The sequence below is a fragment of the Dermacentor albipictus genome, chromosome 6, assembly GCF_038994185.2.
Source record: "Dermacentor albipictus isolate Rhodes 1998 colony chromosome 6, USDA_Dalb.pri_finalv2, whole genome shotgun sequence".
NCBI lineage: Eukaryota > Metazoa > Arthropoda > Arachnida > Ixodida > Ixodidae > Dermacentor > Dermacentor albipictus.
Window position 1 is genome coordinate 6908241 of NC_091826.1, and position 14461 is coordinate 6922701.

The 14461-nt window shown below is 42.5% G+C and overlaps 1 protein-coding gene across 3 annotated transcripts in view; it reads left to right on the plus strand.

Moving 5' to 3' along the window:
* The window catches only part of LOC135901409 (copine-8-like), a 53364-nt gene that overhangs the window by 17408 nt on the left and 21495 nt on the right, over positions 1 to 14461 (plus strand). For 2 of the 3 annotated variants that reach the window (XM_065431177.2, XM_065431174.2), the window contains exons 2-9: positions 142 to 229; positions 285 to 388; positions 1102 to 1141; positions 6428 to 6504; positions 7785 to 7816; positions 7885 to 7913; positions 9022 to 9272; positions 9337 to 9424. In XM_065431177.2, the coding sequence (XP_065287249.1) occupies positions 182 to 229; positions 285 to 388; positions 1102 to 1141; positions 6428 to 6504; positions 7785 to 7816; positions 7885 to 7913; positions 9022 to 9272; positions 9337 to 9424 (669 nt within the window). In that variant the 5' untranslated portion in view covers positions 142 to 181. The remainder of the gene's footprint in view (positions 1 to 141; positions 230 to 284; positions 389 to 1101; positions 1142 to 6427; positions 6505 to 7784; positions 7817 to 7884; positions 7914 to 9021; positions 9273 to 9336; positions 9425 to 14461) is intronic. The other variant, XM_065431176.2, reaches the window with a different exon arrangement.

Sequence of the window (14461 nt, forward strand, 5' to 3'; positions counted from 1 at the left end):
GCCAAGTGCTAGCCGAGTACTGTCGAGTGAATACTCCCCATAAGAACATTATGAGTATTAGTTGCACTACAACATAAATTCTATGCTAGAAGAGAGGAATAGGGTAGGCACTGTGGCCTTAAATTAGCCTCTTCCTTGCAGACATCTCAAGCAGAAGGATCTCCTCTCAAAGTCCGACCCTATGTGTGTTTTGTTCATGCGGACCTGTGACACTGACCAGTGGTTGGAGGTAAGATGAGCCAGCGGTGATGACTGTAGGAAGCTACTGACCATTCTGTTTCCAGGTTGGGCGCACGGAAACGGTACGCGACACACTCGACCCAAACTTTGTGACCAAGTTTCTAGTGGACTACTACTTTGAAGAACGCCAGCAGCTCATGTTCAAAATGTAAGAGCTTGTTTGTCTATATATTTATTTTGCTTGCTTGGGAAAGTTTAAAATTTGGAGGACGCTTAAGCTTTGCCTGCAAGAGTGGTACACATTAGCTTTCTAAGACCCCTGACTGCTTCTCATGCTTCCTGGCAACTGCAGCTTATGTAACTGTTCTGTTAACCGGGAAACGCTGGTAGTGAATGCTATGCATGAAGTCGACCTATCTCATAAAAATGCGGCCTCTTGCGTTGCCCGAACCCGGAGGTGGTGCACAGCCATGCCAAAAAATTACATCATTTTCAGATTTCTTTTATTGTTTAACACTTTTAGTATTTCAATCTGAGAAGATTTAACATAAAAGGCAAGTGCTGTCGGTGTCTTGTTTCATGACATTTGTTTGTGGGCTGTCATTCTCAAAGCTCCGAAGAATAACATTGCCAAGAATGCAAGACAAGGTATGAGCAACTTTAGTGATAAAATGGTGTGGCAACATAACCCGCATATATCGCATGTCATATAGCAAGGTGTGGCATATACACATACCTAAATATATACAGTAATTTTCCCCCACATAGCAAGGTGTGGCAAATACACATACCTAAATATACAGTAATTTTCGCCCACGGGGATGCCTGCACCGGAGTCGGACTCCATATTTTCTGTGACATGGGGCCCTTAATTCTATCGCATTAAAATTACTAGACTTGTCTTTCATCTTCTTGGTGCAGGTACGACGTTGACAGCAAGAGCATGAATCTCCAGAATCATGTGAGTGCCCAATTAAAGACATAGCATTATAAGTTATTCAGGCTTGTTTAGTGCTGTAATGATCGAAAAAAACACAGTTTTCATGTGAATATTTGTCCGAGTACTCAAGCCCGTCAGTGTTAAACACATTTGTTTTTTTTTGACCCCTTTGCATTCAGCCAGTAACATTTCCTTTTTTTTTTACTGCTCCTGACATGCTGCGAGATTAGCTAGATTTTATGCTACATTGCCATTAATGTACAAACAGTGGCAATGTTAACCTCTTTTGAGTGACATGTGCCTTAGAAAGAAAGTTTGTTCATTAATGCTTGAAGGTGAAGCACTTCAGAACAGCAGCTCCAACATTTGCATGGGCATTTCGTCTGTGTTTACCTTCTTGAAAAAGCAGCATTTTCTTGGAGTTCATACAGGCTGTTTCAGCAAACACTTCAAAAATAAAAAATAAAAGAATTTCCTGTGGCACATAGCACAATTTTAGTCCATGTGCTGGTCTACTTGAAGAGGTGGACATTACTTGCACATAAAATTGCAATGCATAATTGACTAATTAACAAAAATTCATAAATTAGCTTTTAACTAATTACCTTATTTATTTATTTATTTATTTATTTATTTATTTATTTGTATTACCCTTAAGGCCAGGGGGCATTGCAGAGGGGAGTGGTATGAACAGTTTCAAAAGGTTACAAGAATGCAGTATGTTACAGTAAAAAAAAGAAATAATCATTGCTGATATTATACAATGTTAGCTAAGGTACAAATGAAATGAACATAAAGTCAGGTTAGGAAGACTAGACAGTAATAATATTCGGCGAGTACAAAATAGCTGCTACTTATACAATATTAGCTAGTGCTACTTTAAAGGCTTTGTTATCAGTAATAGTAACAATGTCTGGAGGAAGATGGTTCCATTCCTCAGATGTTCGCGGAAGAGATGACTGAAAAAGACTTTTGGTGTGGCACAATACAAACCCTACTTCGAGAGAATGATGAATGCGATGAGAAACATACATTGGTGGCTTAATTAAATCATTTCGTAGCACGGGATGATAGTATAATTTATGAAACAGAGCTAGACAGGATATTTAACGGCGAGAAGCTAATGGCGGTAAGTTGAGGTTATATTTCATAGTGCTTATGCTTGCAGTTCTATTATAGATAGAATGAATGGCATATATTGCAATTTACAAATTCTAACCAGGCAGTTCGCAAGGCAGGTCCGCTTGAAACAATATCTCAGGATGACACCAGTTTCAAGATATTAATTTCCGAACCTTGCGGAGAAATGTATTGGTGTCCCAGTTACTATTGTGCTTCTACACACAAAACAATGTTTTGTTAAACGGCCCCTCACCAGGCCCCATAGCAAATTTTGGTGATATGCTGCTAGTTGTTACATGTCTTCTAGGGAGCGTTGTGCCACAAAAAGTTTTCAAATCGGCTCATTATAGCTAAGATAGAAATATTTCAGTGCCCATGATTTCAGCAAGCATACTCCACTGCCAAGCAAGACACTCTCTCCATTCGCCCCGTCTAGCCTTCGCAAGCAAAATTCCTTCCCTGCATTCTCCCATACTGGACCTCAAGGATTGCGTGACACACGTCACAGGCCCCGACTTCATTCTTTTTTTTTTTCTCGTTTTTTTGGGCGGGAGGGGGGGGGGGGGCGCTATGCACTTCCGCTAACAGCATCGCGCACGAGCTGTTGTCCCGTTCATGCAGTGCACGATTTTGCGCATTGTGCACAAGGTCACATGACTAGCGGTATAATTCAGTGCTACATGAATACAGAGGCAGAACAAGTGGATCACAGAGCATGATCACACGCTGCAACACGGTAGAAAATGGCATAGTTTCGGTACCTGCGCACATGACAGCACGACCGTGGGAACAAGCAGACGAAGCGGAAGTACATCTCTGTTGCTTTGGTGTGAAGTAAAACAAAAAAACATGCAGTCATTCCGTTTGCGTGTTTTATTACTTCTCTAAACTTCAATTTCAATTTATTGATTCAAGCAACAGATCACACAAATAACAGATGGTGCCTTGAATAATTCTTGAAGTCGCGTGTCACCACGAGCGACGTCACACTGCAGACCCAAGTACGTAGGCGCAGGGACGCGAGTATGTCACCGTCCAGCTTGTAGCGCAGCGGCCATGAGGAGAAGGGAAAAGGGTGTTCGGATTGAAATTTCAGACCATTCTGTGGCGTGTATTGACGTAATACTTTGCAAACACAATCGTTGGCGCTCATTGTATGCTCTGCACTTGTCAGCTCAAAATGGCCACACCTGGTGAGGGGCCCTTTAAGGAAGTAAGTGGAATGACAGTGGATTCTTACAGCAAGTTTGCTGGCACATATCTCGTAAATGGTGTCATCCACACGTATCCAATGGTTTCTCTTCAAGTGGATATGCCTTGCAGTCTTACTCGCTAGAATATGTAAATTGGAATATATGCCATAATGTAATTAGTTAAAAAGCTAATTAGTGAATGTTGTTAATTATGACCAATCATGTATTTCAATTTTTTGCACGTAATGTCTGCCTCATCGAGTAGACCAACTCATGGACCAGGATTGTGCAATCTGCCACAGGCAATTTTTTAAAAATTTGGAAGTGTTCACTGAAACACCCTGTATATACCTCCTGATGGTGCTGATGTGTCAACCTTTCTTTGAAAGTTTCGTCTCGTCAGGCCAGATATTCAAGTCAGCGTTGCACACACTGAAGTTGAAATGATGTGAGTTTGTTTAACCAGTGTCATATTCAAATGCAGCAGGGATCTTGCTCTTGCTCAGCAGGGACAAAGGAACGACAACACAGTAGTGCAGACAATCACAAGGGCATTTATTGCGCCTTTTATGCACCAATCTATAGCCAGCCAAATTGTTACTTATAGAACATGCCGATGGTCGCACGACAAATCGAGGAAGGCCGACTCACCATGACTGGATAGCTAGCGAATATGTTTGCCCGTATGCACGACACGAATGTCTGATCGTTCACATGTCATCATCATCATCACCATCATCATCATCATCAGCCTGGTTACGCCCACTGCAGGTCAAAGGCCTCTCCCATACTTCTCCAACTACCTCGGTCACATACTAATTGTGGCCATGTTGTCCCTGCAAACTTCTTAATCTCATCCGCCCACCTAACTTTCTGCCGCCCCCTGCTACGCTTCCCTTCCCTTGGAATCCAGTCCGTAACCCTTAATGACCATCGGTTATCTTCCCTCCTCATTACATGTCCTGCCCATGTCCATTTCTTTTTCTTGATATCAACTAAGATGTCGTTAACTCGCGTTTGTTCCCTCACCCAATCTGCTCTTTTCTTATCCCTTAACATTACACCCATCATTCTTCTTTCCATAGCTCGTGGTGTCGTCCTCAATTTAAGTAGAACCCTTTTCGTAAGCCTCCAGGTTTCTGCCTCGTAGGTGAGTACTGGTAAGACACAGCTATTGAACACTTTTCTCTTGAGGGATAATAGCAACCTGCTGTTCATGTTCTGAGAATGCCTGCCAAATGCACCCCAGCCCATTCTCATTCTGCTTATTTCAGTCTCGTGATCTGGATCCGTGGTCACTACCTGTCCTAAGTAGATGTATTCCCTTACCACTTCCAGTGCCTCGCTACCTATCATAAACTTCTGTTCTCTTCCGAGACTGTTAAACATTACTTTAGTTTTCTGTAGATTAATTTTTAGACCCACCCTTCTGCTTTGCCTCTCCAGGTCAGTGAGCATGCATTGCAATTGGTCCCCTGAGCTACTAAGCAAGGCAATATCATCAGTGAATCGCAAGTTCCTAAGGTACTCTCTGTTAACTCTTATACCCAATTCTTCCCAATCCAGGTCTCTGAATACCTCCTGTAAACATGTTGTGAGTAGGATTGGAGAGATCGTATCTCTCTGCCTAACACCTTTCTTTATTGGGCTTTTGTTGCTTTCTTTACGGAGGTCTACAGTGGCTGTGGAGCCGCTATAGATATCTTTCAGTATTTTTACATATGGCTCGTCTACACCCTGATTCCGTAATGCCTCCATGACTTCTGAGGTATCGACTGAATGAAACGCTTTGTCGTAATCAATGAAAGCTATATTTGGGTTGGTGATATTCTGCACATTTCTCTATCACCTGATTGATAGTGTGAATATGGTTTATTGTTGAGTAGCCTTTACGGAATCCTGCCTGGTCCTTTGGTTGACAGAGGTATAAGGTGTTCCTGATTCTATTTGCGATTACCTTAGTAAATACTTTGTAGGCAACGGACAGTAAGCTGATCAGTCTATAATTTTTCAAGTCTTTGGCATCCCCTTTCTTATGGATTAGGATTATGTTAGCGTTCTTCCAAGATTCCAGCACGCTCGAAGTCATGAGGCATTGCGTATACAGGGTGGCCAGTTTTTCTAGAACAATCTGCCCACCATCCTTCAACAAATCTGCTGTCACCTGATCCTCCCCAGCTGCCTTCCCCCTTCCCACTTGTATGTGAGACTGGAGCACGAAAAATTAATTTTACACCATTTGCAACCAAAGCGTGAAATCTGTGAGCTTAACAAAGTGAAGCAAACATCCAGTGTGGAACAGTGTCTCCATATATCTGTGCATTTTCTCATGGTGTATTCTTTGACATTTACCCGCCATGGTTGCTCAGTGGCTATGGTGTTTGGCTGCTGAGCATGGGAGGTTGTGGGATCGAATCCCGGCCACCGAGGCCGCATTTCGGTGGCGGTGATATGTGAAGACACCTGTGTACTTAGATTTAGGTGCACGTTAAAGAACCCCAGGTGGTCAAAATTTCCGGAGTCCTCCACTACGGTGTGCCTCATAATCAGAAAGTGGTTTTGGCACGTAGAACCCCATAATTTAATTTTAATTCTTTGACATTGATAGCGAGCCATCTCGTGCCTTATGGCAGCCTTTAATGTAGTTACTATTGCAGCGCTAATCACTGCTATTTGTGCACTAGAATGCGTGCGGCTGTGGAATTTTTTTATCGTTAAGCCTCCTTGCAAACTCCGTGCACAGAGCATTGTGTTCTTGGTTCTGGGTTTTTGTTTGAAAGCTAAATGGGCTGCCAGAATCTATTCTTTTTTTCTTTGTTTAAGCATCCTGTTCCTATCTGGTAGCTCAATATTGATAGGCTGTGAAATTATGACAACTGGCTAGCAGAAGTTAAGAGTGATACTTGTCAACTACGACAACAGAAAATCAGTTGTGGCATCACCTGGTGGTACAGTTTGCCACATAAACTGTTTCCATGTTTCCATGCGACAGGATTTCCTTGGTCAGGTCGCTTCCACGTTGGGTGAACTGGTTGCCTACCAGGGAAGACAGGTCAAGCTACAGCTGACGTAAGTGTGCTCATATATGCCACCCTGTGTAGTTGAATTATGGGGTAAATCAAGCTCCTCAGGACACAAATATTTCCTTGAGTTGCGACATGTCTGAAATATTTGCACGTGAGGTAATCCAAACCGAAACATTCCTGCAAAAGTTTTTGTGTGGAAGCTACAACTATATAATAAGCCGACAAAGGAAAAGCAGGAAGGAAATTAACTGTCTTGTTATTGAACTATAAAATTAATTATGTATTGGGGTAAACATTGCAGTAAACTTATATCCTTCATAAAGCAAAATGTAAATGAAAGCAGAAGAAAAAATTCGGCAACATGATGCACTTCTGTGCACACTTGGTAATGTGCCATCTGGCATCGTTGCATTGCTGCTTTCGCATTTCGGCTTCCTCGGCTCGTTTTGACACTTAGCTGCGACTTCGCATACTCATATAGTGAGGACAGACTCACGGCAACGACGTTTCTCTTTGACTTTATGTTGCATCCTCTCAGCAGGGGATTGAAACCTATGCTGTTCTGTGTGTTGTATGGATGATTTCAATTAATGTATGCACTGTTCGCTTCACTTTGCTGAGCGCTTGTAGCCTCAGCCTTACTGGGTTTATGAGCCATTGGATGTTTTGCTTGCTTACGGGGGTATGAGCCATTGAGAAGGTCAGGTGGGTTTTTTGTACCGCTTGACTAGACGTCACATTTCTGTACATGCATGTGTGACTCCAATGAATGTATACACTGTACACTTCTTTTTGATGAGTGCTTGTCGCCTCTGCATTACGAGAGGGATGAGTGATTGCAAATTTGCTTGCTTATAGGTATGAGCCATTGCTGATGATGATAGTTTGTGTACCATTGGACTGGACATTGTATTGAGGGGTTGAGCCACTTAAGGCTTTTGCCTTAATATAAATTGTGCCTCCAGTGGGAACAGAACTCATTACCTCAGCGTGAAGCATGTGGAAGTTGCGGGCATGGCAAAGCACACAACTCTCATATTTGTGAATCTATATAATATAGCCTGCTTTTCAATCAGGCTGTATTTTTGTGCTTTGGTGGATCAGCTAAATAGAGGAGCAGCATAGAGATAGGACAAATGCAAGGGACAGACCCTGTTTTCTATACAGCAGTGATAAAGTACTGCCCCGACTATGTTTATACACGCTTTTATAGTTGATGCAACACTGTTGCCGAATCTCTTTAAACACAGAAATAACTGCCTTACTTGAAGTTTGTTTGTTGCTTGAGTAAACATTTGAAAGCTATACCTCATCCACTTTCAGGGGACTTTCTGGTGACTGTGGCACCATCTTATGTGAGTCTAAACCCTTGGGAAGTGCCCAGTAATGTGACCACCAAACGGCTTGTGTCTTTTGATTTCAGTAACTGTTGAAGAGGTACTTGACTGCAAGGTAAGCCCGTTTGTTAATTATTGTAATTTTGTTTTATTGTCACGAGTGGCTGCTAACATCTTGATGGCACTGAGTGTAAGTGAATGTCGAGGGAGAAAGCACAAAATATAGGCAAGCAGGTAGTGGCCAGAATAGATGTATTCCTAATACAGAAACTTTCTTTAAATATTATGCTGTAGTCTATAGTTATAACACAACTACTTGTAACAATTGTTGATTCCAAAATTACACATTTGCTACTCATTCCTACTAAACTTGTACTACAGTCAAACCCAAACATGCTTTGCTTAAATTTGTATAATATTTTTATTTTATATATCGAATTCCCTATATATAGAACTTTTTTGGTATCCCTTTCCAATTCGATATATCTGGGTTCAACTGTAAATGTGGGCAAAATAAGCATGGGCACAACAATATACAGCTGTAAGGATTACATTTTCAAACTTCATTCCTGTTTTGAGTTGCTGGCACATGCAACAAGTTAGGCCACTTCTGGTTGCCACAAAAATAACCAGCTGCCTTTTAAGTTTGACATAGTGTAATAAATTAATGCATTGCAACCTTAATAAGGCATGATGCGTATTATTAAAGTGCTGCAACAGTGTGATAATTTTGAGTTTACTACCACTGAAGTAGGTGAAAGAGAGATTTGATTTAACCTGATGGATAAGAAACGCAATGTCAACCCTATTTCCATGGAAGTACACCTTGACACTAAACTGTTATTTGGGGAAAAACATGGCATGCTCCCTGCCCTGCACCTTTTTCTTTGCGAGGCATCACATGGGTGCCCATTTGTGCAGGCACTAATGTGGACTTTCTTCTAAATGTTCCTTGTTTAGTCTCCAAAATACACTTTAATGTGCATCACTGTGCTCAGTCTGTCTGGAAAATGGAAAACATTGTTACTAAAATATGGGCACAGTGGTTAATTTTTAAATTTTTTCCTATTTGTACTCAATGTATTCTTACCTCTATGTATGGGAGAGTTGGGTAGGGGAGAGCCTGTCAAGTGGACTCATAACACCTATCTGTATGTATGCATCCACATATCATTAAAAAACATGAACTAGCCATAATTCATTGCCAACTGTTTTTTCCTCAGCGGGTGATTGACATGCAGTGGCAGGGAAAGAAGTTAGACAGCAAGGACTGGTTCGGAAAGTCTGACCCTTTCCTGGAGTTCTGCCGCATCAGCGAGGACAACAGCTACACGACTGTGTTCCGCACTGAGGTGGTCAAAAGGAACCTGAATCCAACATGGCGACCCTTTACCATCCAGATGCGTCAGCTGAGTGGCGGTGATGATGACCGGACTCTTCGGGTGGCCTGCTACGACTGGGATCTCGATGGAGGGTGAGTGTCCTCTGCATCCACCTGCCTTATGCTCAGCCTTATTGCACACTGTGCTGCATCCCAGCATGTCTTCCAGCCATGATCTCATCGGGGAGTTCCACACCAACGTGCGCACCCTTTCCCAGGGACCAGGCCCAGCAAATGAGTACAAGGTACGTAGTACCAGGGCTGCCTAGCTTGAAATACGGGGAATGAGGCCCTCAGTAGGATTTTTAGGGTAGCGGATGCAGTGTACACTGGGCATCTTGAGTCAGCTGACTGATGAGCCTGAACAAGTGAAGCATTCGACGTGTTCTCCATTTTCTGCTTGCCAACACCTTAACATTATACGGGTGTCACACGGTGCACTTTTGATCACGATCAAACCCGATCTGGATTGAAAATTTCTGTTGCAATTGGCTCCTTTGTGTAAGCTGCAGGAGGGAGCCAATCACGGTCGAGAATTTTGATTTGGATCGGGCTTGATTGTGATCAAAAGTGGCTATGTGGCACTAACGTCAAATAAAAGCGAGTGAATGTGAATGAAGATGTGGAATGCCTGGTAGTTTGCTTCCCATTGAAAAAAAGCAAAATGCATAACAATGGAATAAGCAGCATGAATAACCTGATTCATTTAATAATTTGCATCCATCTAGCAGTGTAGAGTTCAAAAAATTTAGGGATGTTGAATTTACCATTAGCTGCGACATCATATTACCGTGGACATAGCCTCCCGGATTTGATACACTGCTGTCCCAGTCGTCCCTGTAATTCCTAAACACTGTTCCACATCAGGTAAAATTAGAACTACTTGTTCACCTTTATTTCTAGCCATGGGGAGCACATCTGTACAAAAAAAAATGGAAATGTTATTTGAGTTATAACATCATTAGTATAGCAATTAATTAGTAATAGGTCTTCCTAGCTGTCCATTGCTGAGAACTTTATCCTGCGTACCATTATAGGCTGTGCATTGTTTCCCATGCTTAAATGTGATTTTCAAAGTATCAAACCTGTTTAGCATATATGATAGATGGGGCCTTACAGGGTTGTACTTAAGTGGAGAGTCACATGGAGGGCGTCAATACATGCTCGTCTCAATATATGCGGTGCAGTTAGGCTCTCAAATCGTTTACGTACATGCTCATGGAACCAGTTTATTGGAACCACTCGCACCTCGGAAGCGAGAGCCAGAAGCGAGGTTTAATGCCCCTTACACGATGGTGCGCACACTCCGCCTCAATTAGAAGTCACCGAGATGTGTTCCAAGCTGATAACGGGCGGTTGCGAATTCGGCACCGGCCGTGCCTTCCTTGTTTTCGAATCATTGGCTGACCTATACCGAACCCATTTGGCGTGTGCGAACGCCAACCCGGACCACACTGTCCGAAAGCGGTAGCCAGATTCGCACTTGGTACCTACCAGCCCTACCAGACGACTGTTTCTGACACTTGTAATTGCTGCTTGTTGCAGAAGTTGTGCGGTGACAGGGATGTGAAAAGTGTCACTGGCCTTCAGACTTTGGCTCTAGTTCATTTTGGCACAACTGGACAGGCATTGTAAGAATATACGAGGTATTAGGGCAAGCTATGCTAAAGCTTGTTACAAAAATCCTAGAGAAGGAGAATTTGCTTTCTCCCAGACCTTATGATCAAGACAAGATGATCCAAAGTAAAGAAAAAAGCATGTGCCATCCATTTTTTGAAAGCATGATGCATGGTGTGGGAGCATTAGTAAAATCACAAAGCGGAAAGTGGCTGCGGTTTTGACAAGTGCAGCTATGTTTCCTAGCCTTCTTGACTCTGGTTCTGTATGACAATGTCTTCTTGGCTTTGGGTTGAACACTGCTGTAAAATGTACTATGCGGCTTGCATTGTGCATGCAGTAGAGACCAGGGGACTCCTGGTGACGGTCCTACGAAGGCAATCCACCCCATTGCCACCTTCGACAGCTGTGATCAAAAGAACAGTTTCTTTCTTTAGAGACAATGAACTTCGGCTTTACTGAGTGACAAAGAGGGCTGTTTTGTGATAGCTCCATCTGCGGTCTTCAACAAAAAATCCATTCAGGCTGTCAACAAGAACTTCATTCTGGCAAATGAGAAAGCTCAGAAGGTAAAACGCAAAGCCATTTCTTTGTTGGAAAATATAGGCCTCACCAAGATTGTGAAAGATGCAAAACAATGTAAGGTACTGGCTCTAGAAGTTTTTTTCACTGCAAAAACACACAAACCGGATGTGCCTTTGCGTACAATAGTGACTGAAAACAACTGTTGGCAGGTTTTGGTTAGCCACTTTTTGCAATATCAGTTGAGGCATTTAACTATTGACGATCCTTATGGCATAAAGGATTCTTTCGATGTTGTTTCCTTTCTGGAAGACAACCATTCAGTAGCTGACATTTTTTCTGTTGACGTCGAAGATCTTTACTATTCAATACCGCATGATGAGCTATTTCGCAGTGCGATGACGTGCATAGAAGAAAGTGGCGAGGTAGATTTTCGCAATGCGACCAGTTTGTCCTCGGAAAGTTTCATGTCCCTTCTTGAATTTTATTTAAGTGCAACTTTCATCCGGTTCGAAAATAACCTTTTTATCCAGAAAATGGTGTGTGTATTGGTTCATGTGTGGTGCCTGCTCTTTGTAATATCTTTTTATCGTCTGTCGACCGCGCTCTTAAGAGTGTCTTAAACAATGACTCAGTTCAAATTTTTAGATATGTTGACGATTTTCTTGTTGTGTTAAAACAGACTAACAACGAATGCACCGTTACGGTAGCTGACATTTTAACTCTGTTCAATGACAATGGCAAAGCTTTAACTTTCACACATGAGCTATCTAGGGACGGTAAACTCCAGTTTTTAGATTTGCAGCTATCCTTACAAACAGGCCACGCCTGTTGGATGTATTTGCCACGTGCACGTAAGAAACTTTTACCTTACGCGTCTGCGCACTCAGACTGTGAAACGTGCCATTGCTTTGATGTGTCTAGAATCTTCCTTAATGAAATCTTGTCATCACTCTGCGAACATGAGTTTCATTGCACAGTTAAATAGGCTGCAGGCTGCTGGTTACCCAAGTGTGGTGGTGACGTCAGTCTCAGAGGTATTGCTTTAGAAACTGAGAGGGAAGCGGCACAAAAGTAAGTGCATCACACAAAAGAAGAGGCCTGAAGTTGTGCCGTACTGCCACAGAGTGGCTCACGATCTAAAGAATGTCGCCACTAGATACTGAATTCCGGTAGTGTTTTCCGCTCCTCAGAAACTGTCGATGTTGTGCAGCCGTATTTGTAAAACAAGTAAAAAAACAGATTGTGAAAGGAACCACGCGAAGTTTGTAGATTGCAGCGTCGGTGTGGTTTATAAGATTCCCTTGTCATGTGGCAAAGTGTATGTAGGGCAGTCAGGCCGCTGTGTTAACGAGCGCCTTAGAGAACATGAGCGATCCATACCAACAGGCACAGGTTCCCATTTGGCTCAGCATTGTAAAATATGCAAGTGCTAACCCATGTTTCGTGATACCACGAGATTGAAAAAGAGCGGTGACACCACTGCCCGAGAATTATCGGAAGCATTCTTCATTCAGTCATTGGGGTCACAGTGCATTAGTGTGCTTTCCCTAACCTTGTACAGCGCTGAATTTGGTTTTTTGGGTTCTGTCGCATGAGTGCACTCTTGGGATCAGATGTTGGTGGCTCCACCGCTTGGTGCTCACTGCGCATGTTTCTCTAATTTCAGCTGTTCTAGAAAGGAGTGACGCAATAAAATGTCAGTTGAGAGTAGCACCTTGACCTGGGGGGGGGGGGGGGGGTGTCGTCTTTCTTGTGTGTGTTGCTTTGCGCTAAACAAAGTATTCATGGATTCGCGCCAACTAGCCCGCCAATGCATTGTGCTCTCATGGTCGTTTCATTAACTTGGTATGTACCAAAACTGGTATAGTATGACAAGAGTGCATGACGAACATAAATGATAGGTCATGACATGCGTCTCATGCAGGTCATGAAAGAGCTGTCTACGTCTTGATGCTCTCATGGTCGTTTCGTTAACTTGGTATGCTGGCCACACACTGCTTTGCATAACATTGATTCCCACAGGACAAGAGATCTGCTGGCGTTTTAAATACAGTGATTTTCTTTTCTTTGTTTTTTTTTTGTACAGCAGTCTTGCAAAGGAGCCCACATTGTGTTTTCTACCAGATCAGCCCAAGCACCACTTTTGAGAAAAGAAGCTTATTCTAGCTAGGTCATCTGGTCAGTCTTCACGAATGTCATGAATCCAGTTGGTGAATCAGTCTGTTTCAGGCACGAGTGCTAGATGTTGTTTATGATATCATTGGAGCTGTAGGGTTTTATAGAGAAGGTTCTCGCATAGGAAACCATCAGTACATAGCTGACCTAAGGCATTTTACACATTCAGAAGTGGAAACACGATTTTGTGTCATGGTCAATCTGTCGAAACGGAACGAAAATAAAAACAAAAAAGAACGATACTTTTGGCCAGAACAAAACCTTAACTGAAATGTTATTTATTATTTTGGTTTAGAGTGAAACCGAAATATCTTTTATTGGTTTTTGGTTGAAGAGGAAAGTCGGCAATCCTAAACAACCAACATACCCCATGGGTCCACTTAAGCGCGTATCTCAGGCGAGGTAGTGCGAGCAATAGCCGATCGAGCGCTCCACTAATCTAAGCCTGCCACTTGGCGCACTAGCAGATTGGCATCGTAGCAAAACCCAGCGCTTGCGCACTGAAGAGCTTATCATTTTGTTTTCTATCGGTAGAACGTCTTGTTAGTGAAGTTTTATTGTTCGTTTATGTTCGTTCAAGTTCGTTTTATCAGAACAGCGGTCTCGCACTTCAACGAGTACACTTGATGATGCACTGCTGCTGAGATCGTGCTCAGTACCTTGACTCAAGGCACTGAGTATGATCTCAAAATTCATTATTTGCTTATTTAGAAAAATAAATACCGTTTTTATCGTTACTTTGCTTTGAAAATTTTTGCATGCGAACCAAAACCATCATGAACCATACGAATAATTTTTGTTTTGCTCCGGAGCATAACCAGCATGCAACTTTTTTCTGTAGAACGAAGCTTAAAACCAGAATGAAAAACAATTTGTTCTGACACCCTGGACACAGTGTCAACTAAAGTGTACTTTTATGTCCAATACAAGACATGCGGCACCATTAACACTTAATGGTGTGGTTT